Source organism: Pelophylax lessonae (assembly GCF_965119305.1).
Source record: "Pelophylax lessonae genome assembly, chromosome: 1".
In the NCBI taxonomy this organism is placed as follows: Eukaryota; Metazoa; Chordata; class Amphibia; order Anura; family Ranidae; genus Pelophylax; species Pelophylax lessonae.
This window is the reverse complement of record NC_138768.1, coordinates 267,547,105-267,562,420: the sequence shown is the minus strand read 5'-3', so window position 1 is coordinate 267,562,420 and position 15,316 is coordinate 267,547,105. Positions and strand designations below refer to the sequence as shown.

General features: G+C 45.9%; 1 protein-coding gene across 2 annotated transcripts in view; it reads right to left on the bottom strand.

Moving 5' to 3' along the window:
- The window catches only part of DGCR2 (DiGeorge syndrome critical region gene 2), a 108,559-nt gene extending 95,193 nt beyond the window's left edge, over positions 1-13,366 (bottom strand). The window contains exon 1 of one of the 2 annotated variants that reach the window (XM_082247463.1): positions 13,233-13,366. In XM_082247463.1, the coding sequence (XP_082103589.1) occupies positions 13,233-13,311 (79 nt within the window). In that variant the 5' untranslated portion in view covers positions 13,312-13,366. The remainder of the gene's footprint in view (positions 1-13,232) is intronic. The other variant, XM_082247462.1, reaches the window with a different exon arrangement.
- Positions 13,367-15,316: the final 1,950 nt, after the last annotated feature.

Below are 15,316 nucleotides of genomic sequence, written 5' to 3'. Positions count from 1 at the left end.
TCTAAGCTTCCCAGCTGTCAGGTAGAAGAGACTAGGACTGGGATGAAGGACAAGTCCCTGAAGTAATAGATCCAGAGGAGTCCAGGGAGAGGAAATCGAGAGAGACATTGGAATGGAGAAAAAACTCCTCTTGGGCTAGTATGGAGCAAAGAGAATGACTTGACTATGTCTCAACATAATCTTCCGGATTACCTGAGGAAGTATTGCCAATGGGTGAAAGGAGTATACCAGATTGAAGTCCCATGGTTGAGACAGCGCATCCGTCCCCCGAGCCTCCTTCTCAAGGGGGAAAAAAAAAAAAAAAAGGGATTCAAAATTTCTTGCTGGAAGCGAACAGGTCTATCTGCGGAAGACCCCACTGGGACATGATCTGAAGGAAAACCTCCGCGTCAACTCCCATTCTCACAGGGTTGTGACTGAGGAAGTCGGCTAGAGCATTACCTGAACCCCCTGAGATGAATTGCTCTCAGGGAGTTTTGACAATCTTCCGCCCAGGCCAGAATTTTAGAGTCAGACAATTGTGGAGACTGTGTGCCTCCCTGTTTGTTTAGATACTGAGGCTGGAGTTATCCGAAAAAACAAAACCTTCACGGCCCCGGAAGATGCCTGAAAGACTTTAGAGTGAATTTTACTGCTAACAATTCTCTGAAACTGGAGGAGACCTACCATGTCTGCCCCTTGAGAGTGATAGGGGTCTGTGTGAGCACCCCAACCCCAGGAACTGGCCTCCGTGGTAATTTTTACAGGGTCTGCCTGAAACCAAGGATGCCCAACTACTAAATGTTGATGGTTGATACACCAGAGCCTAGGACTCATCCTGCGGGAGTCTCTCCTTCCTGCATTATGAGGTGTTTGGAGACCTTGCGCTGGTGTTTAGGCCGCAGCCACCCGTTGGGTTGACCCTTCTCCAGGCCATCAGCACCACCTCTGATTTTAAAAGATGGCATCCCGGCGTGTTCCTCCACGACCGGAAGTTCATCACTCTGCGATGCTGGAAGTGGCACCATTGCCATCTTGATACACCTTTCCAAACCTCCGATGGGCACTGGAAGTGACGTCATGAATACCATTTTGGAGGAGCCCCGGGAAAAGAGCCACATGGATACTCCTCTCCCCAGGAAGACAGCAGAGGCAGGGCCGGCGCTACCTGTAAGGCGACCCAGGCAGTCGCCTAGGGCGCAACTCACCAGGGGGTGCCAGCATCCTGCCTGCTGCATGGTGCACCCGGTCCCGGAATCAGTATGGACCGGCGGGTGCGGTGCAGGCGGCGCCCCTCAGGCTGTATTGTGCCGCCAGTGCTCGTCTGGGCGCTTTTGAGCTGAGTGTGTGTGAGTCTCTCAGGGCTGAGCGCCGGGCTCCAGCATCGGATATCTTCGTAGATCAGCGGTGGTGCCACGCATGCGCATTCCCCTGCCAGCAACGTCACCCGGCGGGGGAGACGGGGAGACCTAATGCGCATGCACAAGTCAGGACAGCGGGAAGGTTTGACTCAGCGCCGACTCCGCCAGCTAAGTTGTCACCACTCAATCGCTGTCTGAAGGGGTTTTAACCCCTTCAGCTTGGGAATGTCCATATCAATGTCTCTGAGTGTTTCATATGGATACTCACGACACTGAGACATTATGTAAGGATTGGAAGCTGCTGACTGCATCAATTGCTTCATTCACTTACCTACCTGCCTGATGCAAATGAAAATATAAAAATCAATGCCGCCATCCAAAATTGGAGACATTGATCAAGAGACATTGATCTGTATAGTTAGCAAAGCTGCAGCTAATCTTTTATGACATAAGACTTTAATTCTTACAAGTACTCTTAAATTGATGATAAGCTTATAAATCCCTCTCCATGACAGCTATAGAAGGCTGTATCTTTCTGATACCACACTAAGTGTATCACGCGCTGCTAGAACCAACACTTAGTACTTTGGGAAATAGATTTAACTTACATTTAAGTACCCCAGAGGATCGCTGGAGACATAGTATCTCACAAAGGTAAAAGGTTTATGATGTCACATCGTGGGCCGAGGATATGGGGGGGGGGGGGGGGCGGCAATTTTTATTTTGCCTAGGGCGCCAAAAATTCTTGCACCAGCCCTGAGCAGAGGACCAGGTAAAACATTGCTGATGCAGCCAGCCAGACGAGGCCATCCAGCGGAAGCACTGCCCACCCCTGGCGTGAGACCTGGACGGGCCGGAGATGCCAAAACCACCAACAGAGCGGTGAGAGAGACCCAGATTCAGCCATTTACCGGCAAGCTACTCCACAGAGCAAATGTCTTTCAGGAACATGGAACCAGGGACCCAAGAGGAACTGCTGGAGTCAATCCATCTTCTGGAGAAACGAGGACCAGGTACTTTACAACTTACAATGGTAGCAACTCTCTCAGGGAAACAGAAACTCTGGGGTATACCTACAAGCCATCCAGGAGGCATGAGAAAGAGGTGGCCAGTAACCACAATCACCCATTCAAAGAATCAAACACAGCCATATGTTCTCCTGAAGGGTCAAAAACACACAATAAATGAGGACGGGGGGGGCTTTTTAAACGGTTTCTGTATTGGATTTCCTGTAGGAGGGCGGAGCCAGTATCTTATGTCCTGGAAGACGCTTTAGGGGAAACCCCCCCCCCCCCCTATATTTAGTAAAAAAAAAAATGTATTACATACCACAAAAATAAAAGTATCCATTTCAAATAGAGTGTATAAAATTAGTTTGATACAATTTTGCATGACTGGGTAACTTTCAAACTATCATGGCACTAAAAACTGAAAAATGGCCAGGTAATGAAGCGGTATATACAAACGTAGCCGCTGAAGTGGTTACAGATAAAATTAAATCATTTTTTTTCCTGCAGTATTCGATCTAGAGATTTCACCTGCAATTCTTTTTTATGCCCCTAGATGTCCTCAATCTGATGGGTAGCATCATTCAATCCACTTCCTCTAAAGCTCAGGTTGCCCCGAACTCACTCCAGTCTCTGCCTGGACAGTTCAAGAAGAAGCAGCAGCACAGTGGTGAGCTCATCTCTGTCACTCTGCTCTCTTTTCCAACCAGCATGCTTTTTAACACACCAACTGACTGGTCCCTTAAGCAGCTTCTTCCTCTCACACTTCAGCTCTGCTGAACAGGGACTGAAAGAAACTGATACCAGGTCAATTTTAGTTACATACACTGCTTTCCATTAAAAAATACATTTTATGATGTATTCATAACAGAGCTGTGTTTTTATATCTGCCTGGAATTAAGCTCTAAGACAAATGAAACATACCAGCAAGTAATGGGAAAAAATGTTTCCGCTATGTATGGGTACCTAATGCAATAACATTATAAAACACTGCTAAGTGTGGCTTATTGATTTATCTTAGCAATTGTTCAGTTAGAGGAAGAATGGAATTGCTTGCTATACCGACATCACCAGTCTAAAAATCTGCATCTAAAATCCCATCAATAAAATATGACACAGGGAGAATGTTAAATTATGTCCAGATTAAACTACTTCCTGGTAAACACCACATTTTACAACTCAAAAATAGAACTAACAGAAAACACACTGTCCTGTGGACCAGTTGGAAGCCTTCTGTCAAATTCAATATTGCAAGTTAAAGGAAAGCAAGTGATACATAAAAATATCACAAAGTGGAAGTAAACCTAAAATTTGAAAAACATTCGCATGCAGGCAGCTCTTAATTGCATAAGCCCCTTTCACATAGACGGACGGGTTAGTCTGTCAGTTTTTCAGTCAGACCTCTCTGGAGCAGTAGATGTCAATGGACGTATCCAATCCTGTCCACTAAAAACAGACAGATGGGGGGGGGGGGGGGAATAAATAAATTAAAAAAAAAAAAAAAAACGGTTTTCATCCATCTGAGGGATCAGATGACAGTCAATGGAAACCAAAAGGCGGTCCATTTCCATCTGATAGTGCATCAGCAGATAAGACACGGACCTGTCATGCATCTGCTCAGCGGGGATCAGTGGAGAGATCCCCCACTGAGCAGACGGATGTCCTGGCAGACTCCGCCAGTGTGAAAGTGTCCTTAGAAGAATGCTATGTTTCTTCAGCAATAAGATACGCCTGCCTGTCTGCAGTCTTCTAATAAATGTATGCTTAGCTGCACCGGAGTGATTGACACCTGTGTGCATGCACGGGATCATGACAGATGCAGAAAACCTGGCACCCAGAAGTAGCCGGAGAAGAAAATTACGCTGGGCAGAGTGAGAGATGTAACCATTGCATCACTGGAAGGTGGCGTTATCTTGCGAGTTTAAGGGTCCATGTACACGGGATGTTGTTAAAAGTCCCTTTGAATGCTGCAATTTTTAGGACGTTTGAAACGTCCGTTCGGTCGCGTTTGTACCCGCGTTTAGCAGGCGTTTGCGTTTAGAACCGTTCCTAGAGGTCAAAAAAATGATTCCCCTTTAAAATGGAAAAAACGCGAACGATTAACGCGGGTCATCGCGTTCGGTCGCGTTTTTGCGTTTGAAACGCCCGGAAACACACGTTCGAACGCAAATAATTGCGTTCTAAAAAAAGTCCCTGAACGCAACTCCCTGTAAATGACTGTAAACGACCTGGTGTACATGGACAGATAAGATAACATGGAGCTGCGTTCAGGGGCTTCTGAAAAAAAACACCCAACTGCACCTAAATGGCCATTTCCAGCGTCCCGTGTACATGGAGCCTAATTGCGCTTTGAAAACAATATGTATTGAAAACAGCTACATATACACCCACCTACCACTTTATTAGGTACACCTGTTCAATTGCTTGGTAACACAAATTGCTAAGCAGCCAACCACATGGCAGCAACTTGTTGAAGTTCAAACCGAGCATCAGAATGGGGAAGAGTGGATTTAAGTGACATTGAATGTGGCATGTTAGTGGGTGCCAGATGGGCTGGTCTGAGTATTTCAAAAACTGCTGATCTACTGAGATTTTCACTCAACCATCTAAGGTTTACAGAGAATGGTCCAAAAAAAGAGAAAATATCCAGTGAGGGGAAGTTGTGTGGACAAAAATGCCTTGTTGATGTCAGAGGTCAGAAGAGAATGGGCAGACGATGATAGAAAGGCAACAGTAACTCAAAAAACCACTCGTTACAACCAAGTAGAGGCCCGCCGAATAGAAATTTTAATGCCAAAACCGAAAATGCAGGATGCACTTGGCCAAAATCCAAAAATGACAGTTTTTAAAAAATATTTATATATACAATTGTATTATAGTCGACTTTTTAATTATCATGAATTTAAATGAATATGAGTTTATGGTCGGTCAATAATGACACCTTTAGCGCAAGAAAAATGTATCCCTTTAAAAATTCTATGTATGTCTTCACACTGATATGTTTTTCCTGCATTTTTCCTTGCCAGAAAAACACAAGGAAATGGTTCCCCTTTAAATCCTATGGGACTTTTCACACCACAGCATTAGAGGTGTAGTGCGTTTTGAAAGTCCTGCTTGCTGCTTATTTGGTGCAGTTTTGAAACCTGAGCAAAATGAATGAGCTGCAACGCACCATAACACACAAAAGTTTTGTGCATTTTTTTCCCTATGCTGGGATTGACCATTCAGTTCTAGTGAAAAGAAAGTTGGAGTTCAGCTTTTAAATGTGACTGTTTTGGACAGCAAAATGAGTTTAGTTCCACTTTAAACTTAACAACGGGCAGAACTTTTTTTTTTTATTATAAATGTTAATTTCTTACCTTTCAGCAAGTCCTTCATGTTTCCAAATAGAGCTGTTCCCACCTAAGAAATCACCTCTGGAGGTAGTCCTAAGAAGGGCTCTGTCCCCTAATTAACATTTTGTAAATCCAGATGCCGTTATGCTGGCTATCTCAGCCACAATCTTGTAACATCCCCTGTGTAGTTCTAGTTTCAGTGAGCAGCAATGTAAAATAATGGCACTTTTCCACTGCAAGTACCGGCTCGGCTCCACTCGGCACTGCTTGGCCCAGCTCAGCTTAGTTTGCTTTTCCACTGAATGGTAAGAGTCAGCAGGTTTCGGCACTGTATAGGCTCTACTCGGCTCGGTTTCTACTAAAGTAGTAAGTGGGTGGGATTACAAAGATTCTCTGACCAATCAGTGGCTTGTAGTGGCAAACAATCAAGGCTGCATGCAAAGGATTGTGGGATATGGTATAGGTACGGCCCGCTTGGAACCCCAACCGAGGTGGTACTGTTTAAGAGAGCCGGAACATGTAGTACCGAACCGTTCTAACACGTACCATGCGGTGCCATGCAGTGGAAATGTGCCAAACCGATCCGTTCCATGCAGTGGAAAAGCACCAAACTGAGCCGTACCATGCAGTGGAAATGCGCCAAACCGATCCGTTCCATGCAGTGGAAAAGCACCAAACTGAGCCGTACCATGCAGTGGAAAAGCACCAAACCGATCCGTTCCATGCAGTGGAAAAGCACCAAACTGAGCCGTACCATGCAGTGGAAAAGCACCAAACTGAGCCGTACCATGCAGTGGAAAAGTGCCGTAAGTCACTGCTTGCTGTAGTGGGAGGACTCGGCCATTGGTCCCATTCACAACTGCAATTCCCATGACATGATGGCAATTGAAATTTCTCCAAGCAATACAGCCCAGTGAGAGAAAGTAAAGGCCCGTACACACTTATATGGAAATCGGACGAAATATCCTCCGATTTTTTTCTCTCTCTTGCTCAGCATTCATACCCGTTTTTAGTTGACAGTGCATAAATGTTCACAAAATTTGTCCAAATTTTTTGTTTTGGGACATTTGTTCCTAGACTTCCAGGTCGTCAGCAACTTCAGATCATGCGCGGTCTTTTGTATCAATTTTTCACAGATGTACTGCATACACATTAAGCGAAAATTGGTCGTCTGGGGACAGACGATAAAAATTTTCGTGTTTGTCCCTCCGTTTTTTTTCGTTGAAAAGGTCGGCATCGGCTGCTGAAAGTTGTGTACACACTATCTGAAAATCGTATGATTTTACCTCGGACGGGAATTTTCTACTAGTGTGTACCCCACTTAATGCTGCTACTTCAAAACCTCCTCTGGGTGTCTGTCTGTAGCTAGGACATCACAGTTTACAAAGATCATGTGACATTCTAATGTGCCCATGAAACTTATGGATCAATCGTACTTGTATCACAAGGTTCAGCTTTAAAACCTATAATTAGTAGTCTTTCATGAGTGCAGCAGATTAAGGTTATTAGCTCTCTAAATGATCACAAATGGTGCAAAGCTATGCAGCATTAATGCACAGCGAGCAGATACATTTGTCGCTACCCTTCGTATAAAATGTCTGTACATGTCAGGCACAGATGGAATAATGCAGAGTTATGCAAGTATACCGGAAATCCTTCTCAACAGCCATGCCATTCCTAGATACGGTTAGCATTCGACATATGATTTGCATCACGAGCCTCCAGTCAAAACAAGAAAAGTTATAGAAAGCAACGTTTTATCCAGAGCGGGTTTTCATAAAAAACAATGCTGTGATAATGATTGAGGGGTAGCTGTTCTATTTGTGCACACTTTGTGTATGGACTTGTTAACACTTGCAGTTGGGGGTACATCGCACCAGGAATGTGCTCTTCTCAGGTGTGAACACAAACTTTTGCCTAGTCCACACAGTACATTTTTTTTTTTTTTTGTTCAACCCAGAGGGATTGAAAAAAAACAAAAAACTGAGGAGCTTGGGAGAAGGTCTCTGTACTAACTATGCAATGTTAGTACCGCAATCTCTCCACTGTGCAGGGGACGTCACCCTCCTCCCTACCAGAAAACACTGATTAGTGCTTTTATTGGCTGAGAGTGTTGATCAGATGCTGGTTTTCCAGCATGCTCGTTCAATAAAAGCCAGTCAAGAGATTGGCTTCTGTTGGACAAGGACCTGTACACACGAGCCAAATGTTGGCTGCTCTCCACTAACAGCTGTTTTCGGCCCATGTGTACGGGGCTTTAAAGTGGAATTCCAGGCTAGAACTAACTAAACTTGAAACTACGCCCTCCCCCTTTCTAACCATCCTCTAAAAGGGAGATGCTTGTACTTACCTATTCTGAAGTTGCACTGGTCCGGTCCTAGGATCTCCCCAGCGGTCAGTTTCAAGGGAGAGGAGAGATCGCCAACAACGGCTGCAATGCTTGGGCGGTGACATCACCCATAGACTTACTATAGGCATTCATTGTCGGATGTTGCCCTTCTACACTGAAGCTAACACTGGGAGTTGATCATGAGATCAACTGGAGCACCCTCAGAATAGGCAAGTATAGTCATCCTTCTTCTACAGGGTAGTTAGAATAGGATTTTAGGAGGGGGGTGGGAGCCGTTTTAATCTTAGTTAGTTCTAGCCTAGAATTCCACTTTAGGCTGGTTAGACTCTATACAATCTGATTGATTGAGATTACCAAAACAAAACAATGTAATATGAAGACAAACCTAAGCAGCCCGTTCAATATGTAACAAATCAGGGAGAACCTTGCAGTACATCCCTGTAAATCTTAAGGAGATTGTACAATCAGATCTCTAAACTGCAGCCCTTTGCTTGCCTTTATCCAGCCCTTGGAACACTATTCATCCCCCTGATGTGAGACACTATTCTGCCATCCAACACCAACGATGGGGCACTATTCCTACAGAATACAAATGTGGCCATGTTTATTCCTACTGATACCAGAAACATTTCCACTCCAATCCCCCTAAAGTCTGAAGGACAAGGAAGCTGCTTCTGTTTAAACTGCAAATGCCATGGCGCTGCACATGTGATCAGTTATAACACCGGCCATCTGATGGTTTGACAGATTGGTTGAGGACACAAGCAAATGTGACAGTTATCAGCCCCGGTATTCTAGGAACGTTAACTTTTTTTAAACTGTTAAATCGATGCGTTTAGTTCTGCTTTATGATTTAGGCCCCTTTCACACTTGTGCAACCTAAAAGTCACGCAATTTTGACTAGACTTAAAGCAATGCCTGTGTAATCTGAAGGCTATGGACCTCAAAACTCATCAAAGTCGGACCAAAGTAGTGCAGGGACTACTTTGAAGTCCTACAGATATGAATGATACTCATTGGAAGTACGACTTGTCATGCGACTTTGTAGTCCCAGGTCACAGGACAAGTCACACAAGTGTGAAAGGGGCCTTACTGCTGTTCAGGGGCCCTGGGCTTCAAAAAAAAAAAAAAAAGGGCAGCATCTGGCAAGAAGAAACAGGAACAATGCTGGAGACAATTTACAGCACACAATTTTGGTAGCATAATTATTCATGTAGAATTTTTGTTTCTTGCTAAAGCACATTATTTGTTTATCAAGTTGTTATGGCTAAAATTGTGCTTTACAGTGGAAGTAAACCATCCTATCCTTTACAGCCAAGGAAGCTGCTTCTGTTTGATATGCAACTGCCATGGTGCTGCACATGTGATCATTTGACACCAGCCATTTGATGGTTTGACAGTTTGGTTGTGCACACAGTCAAATGTGACAGTTAGCAATCTAGAAATGTCATTTTTTTTAAGCTGGTAAATCAATGGTTTTAGTTCCACTTTAGGATTTACTTTGTATTTGGGCTTCAGCAAAATGGCAGCCTCCAGCAAGAAGAAACAAGAACAACACACAGCGATTTTGGCAACATAATTATTAATGTGGAATGTATGTTCCTTGCTAAAGAACATTCATTTTCATTTATAAAGCCCCGTACACACGTACCGATGGTCGGCCGTAAATATTCGGCCGACGACCGATCGGCCGATTGTAGGCTTGTTAGTATGATGCTTCCGACAGCGCATTTTCGGCCGAACAGAATCTGTTGTGCAGGCATTAAAATTTTTGTTGGCCAACACCAGAACGGCCGATTGTTCGCCAGTCAGTACAGAATTCGGCCGACAATCAGCAGATTTGCAAGACTGGGCATGCTCAGAAAAGAAAAAAGACAAGGAAAGTTAACCATCACATGACATCACTTCTGCAGTCGGCTGTTGTTGGCCGAGAAAATTCGTGTGCAGTCTTTTGCAGTTTTCAACAGACACGACAGCCCTGGACAAAAGACGGCCGATCGTTTGGCCGACGATCGGTACGTGAGTACGGGGCTTAAGTGGTTATGGATAAATGTCATCATTAAGCCGTTGTTCTATCAGAATAGCGCTACCTAGCAGATTCTGCAACCAGACGTGATGTTTGGATGGGAACTACTAACTGCGCAATGCGTTCCAATAGGTTTCCTAATGTAACAGAACACGAAGCAGCGGCAGGCATCTTCTTGCACCCAGCCAAGTCTTGAACTTACATTTATTTAGCAGTAAACTCACCTTATATACTAAAATAGACAATTTCACTTGGTCACGTTGAAATAGTCTATTTCTCTATATAATCAGTTCATCATTGAGCAGTGTGGGGTTTACCAAGATGGACATCGCCACCTTCTACCTGCAGGTTTTCTCGCTATATTTACTATATTATAATAATAGAAATTGAATACTGGTGTTCAGTATATAAGGTGAGTTTACTGCTAAAATAAATGTAAAATTCAAGACTTGACTGGGTGTAAGAAGAGGTCTGCTGCTGCTTTGTGTTCTGTCACATTAGGAAACCTATTGGAACGCATGGCACATGCGCAGTAAGTTCTTGTCTAAACGTCACTTCCAGTTGCAGAATCTGATAGGTAGCGCTATTCTGATAGAACAACGGCCACACGCTATACAATCCCATTTCGATTTTCCAAACCTATGTCAATGGAAGACACACCTAACATACCCAATTTAATTTACATCCAATCAGACAGGCCCTTGCATTGAAGTTGATGTAAGGTGTATAGCAGATAGTATAGTGTATGGTCATTGTCAGTGGGTGCTGGGATCACACATAGTGGATGTGTGCAATGTCACATATAGATACAGATGATTGAGTGACAGCTAGGGTTGCCACCAAACCAGGACACATGTTAATTACACAGGTTCTGTGGCCAATAAAAGGCGGTAATTAAACTCACTTAGTGCCTTATCTGCATTAAATTAGCCTCAGAACCTGCGTGATTAATACGTGTTCCAGGTTAAAGGGATGAGGTAGCAACCCTAGTGACAGGAGTCCTCTGATTGCTGCTCTGTAATTAGTAGGGCCATAGGATGGGAGGGGGGGCAGTGGCGTACCAACGGGGGGGGGGGGGGGGGGTCGCCCACTCCGGGTGCCATGCACTGGGGTGTGTCAGCCGGAGTACTGCCCGGCGTGTTCTGACAGATACCGTATCGCAGTGTGAAGGCAGCTGCAGTGGCAGCTCCTTCAGTCCGCGCTGCTAGTGGGGGGGGGGGGGGGCGGAGCCGCGGCGGGAATAAGGGGCAGAGCCTCAGCGGGAAAAGGTGAGGGCCCATTGCCCAAGTGTGTGTGCTGGATAGGAGGGGGATGGGGCAGCTGCATATAGAGGAATTCATCTTTCCCTATTCTTCCTGCAGCTGCTGAATAACTGATTCTCCTCCTCTCCCTCCTGCAGGAAGAATAGGGAAAGATCAATTCCTCTATATGCAGCTACCCCATCCCCTTCCTATACAACTTCTTTTGCTGGCTCCCCAGTGCTCTTAACCCCCCCCCCCTCCAGTGCTCCTAATCCCCCCCTCAGTGCTTTTAACCCCCCCCCCAGTGAACTAGACCCCCGTTCTTTAGCCCCCCCGATGCTCTTCAGCTCCCCACAGTGCTTTTCATCTCCCTCCCCCCTATGCTCCCTGCCCCCCCCGTGCTCTCCACCCCCCTGGTTTTCCATGCCCACCCCCCAAGTGCTCCCTGTCCCCCCCAGTGCTCTCCACCCCCCTGGTTTTCCCTGCCCACCCCCCAAGTGCTCCCTGTCCCCCCGGTGCTCTCCACCCCCTGCGCCTTCCAACCCCCCTACAGTGCTTTTCAAACCCCCTCTTAATTCTCTCCAGCCCCCCCCCCCACGCCCTCCAGCTCCTCCAGTGCTCTCTGCTTCGCCTGTGCTCTCCGGCCCTCCTAGTGCTCTTCTATCTTCTATCATGTCCGTAGTCTCTGACCATCTCCTGTATCATGTCCGCAGTCTCTGACCATCTCCTGTATCATGTCCGCAGTCTCTGACCATCTCCTGTATCATGTCCGCAGTCTCTGACCATCTCCTGTATCATGTCCGCAGTCTCTGACCATCTCCTGTATCATGTCCGTAGTCTCTGACCATCTCCTGTATCATGTCCGCAGTCTCTGACCATCTCCTGTATCATGTCCGCAGTCTCTGACCATCTCCTGTATCATGTCCGCAGTCTCTGACCATCTCCTGTATCATGTCCGTAGTCTCTGACCATCTCCTGTATCATGTCCGTAGTCTCTGACCATCTCCTGTATCATGTCCGTAGTCTCTGACCATCTCATGTACCATGTCCGTAGCCTCTGACCATCTCATGTACCATGTCTGCAGTCTCTGACCATCTCCTGTACCATGTCTGCAGTCTCTGACCATCTCCTGTACCATGTCTGCAGTCTCTGACCATCTCCTGTACTATGTCTGCAGTCTCTGACCATCTCCTGTACCATGTCTGCAGTCTCGGACCATCTCCTGTATCATGTCTGCAGTCTCTGAATATCTCCTTTAGCAAGTCTCCAATCTCTTACTCAAACACATTGCTAATAATATTAACTATCTATTTATGCTGAAGGTAGGACTATGCAGGGGAGGGAGGCAGAGAGTGCAAAAGGGGGAACTGTGATTAGAGAGACGGAGGGAAAACTGCAAGGGGCACTGTGATGGGGGGCTGTGAAATTTGTGCAATAAATATTTTTGAAAACATTACAAATTTTTGTGGGTGTTTTTACATTTTAAAGCTGGGGGGGTGCCAGATATAGGACCCACCCCGGGTGCCAAATGCTCTAAGTACGCCCCTGCCCCACCATGAGCAGGGCTCCCCCAACCCCAGGATGAGTGGCCCCACCGTGACCAGGGCTTCCCCCCCCAAACCCACCGTGACCAGGGCTTCCCCCCCCCCCAGACCCACCGTGACCAGGGCTTCCCCCCCCCCAGACCCACCGTGACCAGGGCTTCCCCCCCCCCCAGACCCACGGTGATCAGGGCTCCCCCCAGACCCACCATGAGCAGGGCTCCCCCAGCAGGCACAGACATGTCAATGTAAGTAGGTGTGTGACCTCTGCGGAGATCCGGATTATCAGGAGGCCGTCCAGTGCCCGCTCCTCCTGTACACACAGCCAGCCTGCAGCCATCTTAGCTGCTCCCTCCCCGCCAGGCCGCACCCCCTCCCCAGCTACACTCACCTGGCCTCAGCGGCTCGGTCAGGGTTAATACCAGCAGAAAGAGGAGGAGGAAGGTGCCGCTGTCCGGTTTGGGCACCATTTATCCTCCGTTCATCCTCCCGCCAGAGCCACGAAAAGCGGACACTCTCCGAGGACGCCGGTCCGAGGTCTATTAATCTGCAGCCGCAGTAACGTACGAGGCCTCTACGCTTCCATACAATCCGCCGAGCCGTTCGGTCGCAGCAGCTTCTAGGTCCGGGAACAAGATGGCGGCCTCCGTCCCCTCACAACAAACAGAAGCCCCCATAGCGAATCAGAACAGTCCATGGGCGGGATTTACCGTGCGTCACTTGCAGCTGCCAAGCCACAGCCCGTGTATAAAGCTCCGGGATCAGCGGACTGTCAGTGATGTGACCGCTGGGAGTCCAATGGGTGGTTTATACAAAGCACAATCTCCTTTATATTAAAGCCGAGCACCACTCAAAGGGGGAAACCACTGGTCTGCCTTCACTGCCACATCTGGCACCTTTTAGGGTACAGCGGGTACCTTATTTTGACAGGTACACTGCGCTCCCACTTCAGGATGACTTTGTCGCGGCAAAGCCCGAAGTTGAGCCCCATCCTCCGCCAGACTATTCACAGAAGCGCGCTTCACACATACGCAGTAGGGAACCCGCTGTGAAGATGGATCGGAAATTCCAGTATATATCCCATAGTTTGTACACGCTATAACTTGCGTGTGAACCAATCAATATACGCTTATTGGGATTTGTTTTTTACCAGAAATATCTAGCAGAATACACATCGGCCTAAATTTATTTAGAAATTATTTTTTTTTTTATTGGAAATGTTTTATAGCAAAAAGTAAAAAAAAAATATATATATATTTTTGTTTATAGTGCAAAAAAATAAAAAAACACACAGGTGATCAAATACCACCAAAAGAGAGTTCTGTTTCTGGGGAAAAAATTGGGTACAGTGTCATATGACCGTGCAATTGTCAGTTAAAATAGATGTAAACCACATTCATGAAATGCGACCTATATCTGTAGCAGTGTTGGGGGTAACTAGTTACAAAGTAACTGATTACAGTAACTACATTACTTTTTTTGGTAACAAAGTAACGTAACTAGTTACAATACTAATATTGGTAACTACACTACTTTACTAGGCTATAGGAACGCGCTTTCCTGCGTTACCCAAGCCGTGCGATACAATCATTATTTCGAAGAATAGAGAGGGATTTTTTGTTGCACTTTATGTTTTATTCTGTTTTTTCAGGTTTTGTTCTCATGTTTCCCAAAGCCTGTGTTTATACAATCAACTCTATGCAGAAAGAGTGTCATGTATCTTCTTCTACACGGTCAATTAAGAAAGAGGACATGAATGCAGTAACTAGTAAAGTAATCTTGTTACAATTTACAGAACTAGTTACATTTTTTGAGTAACTACCCCAACACTGATCTGTAGTGTTTAGTTATCTCTCCCCAAAGCCCTAAGTCCCGTGTCTTTCTGATGCTCCGTTTCTCTGTTATCAGCATGATAACTTCTGACAAGTTCTCAGACACAGAAAATAAAAGCAGTTATAAATTTGTGTCGGGGAGGTTGCTATAAATAGATTAGCAGAGAGCTGGTCTATTCAAAGCACAGCTCTGCAAGTTTCTTTCTTCCTCTGCGTATGTGGAGGAGGGGTGTGCCTTTCCTCCAATCAGCTTACACACAGTTTATGCCAAGACCCCCCCCCCCCCCCGCCCCCACTGCTGAAAAAGGAAGTAAAAATTCTAACACAATGTTCACTTTGTAAAGAATATAGAAAGCTGAAGACAGCAGATATGCATGTAAAACCTATGTATGGAGATTTGTCTCATCTCTTTGTATCATTTTTTTCTGATAGCTCAGACAAGCTTTATAAATTCAACACTTTGAACAGATGTAAAGGATATAGTGCAGCAGATAAACAGGTACAACTTTATGTAGGAGGATTTGTTTCATCTCTGTGTATCACCTGGGACCAGTCACATCACTGGGTATATGTAAGGGTTTACAAGCACTGTAACAACCGGCAGGGTTGTAAACAATGCCCCCTTGGTGGTCACTAGTAGCGC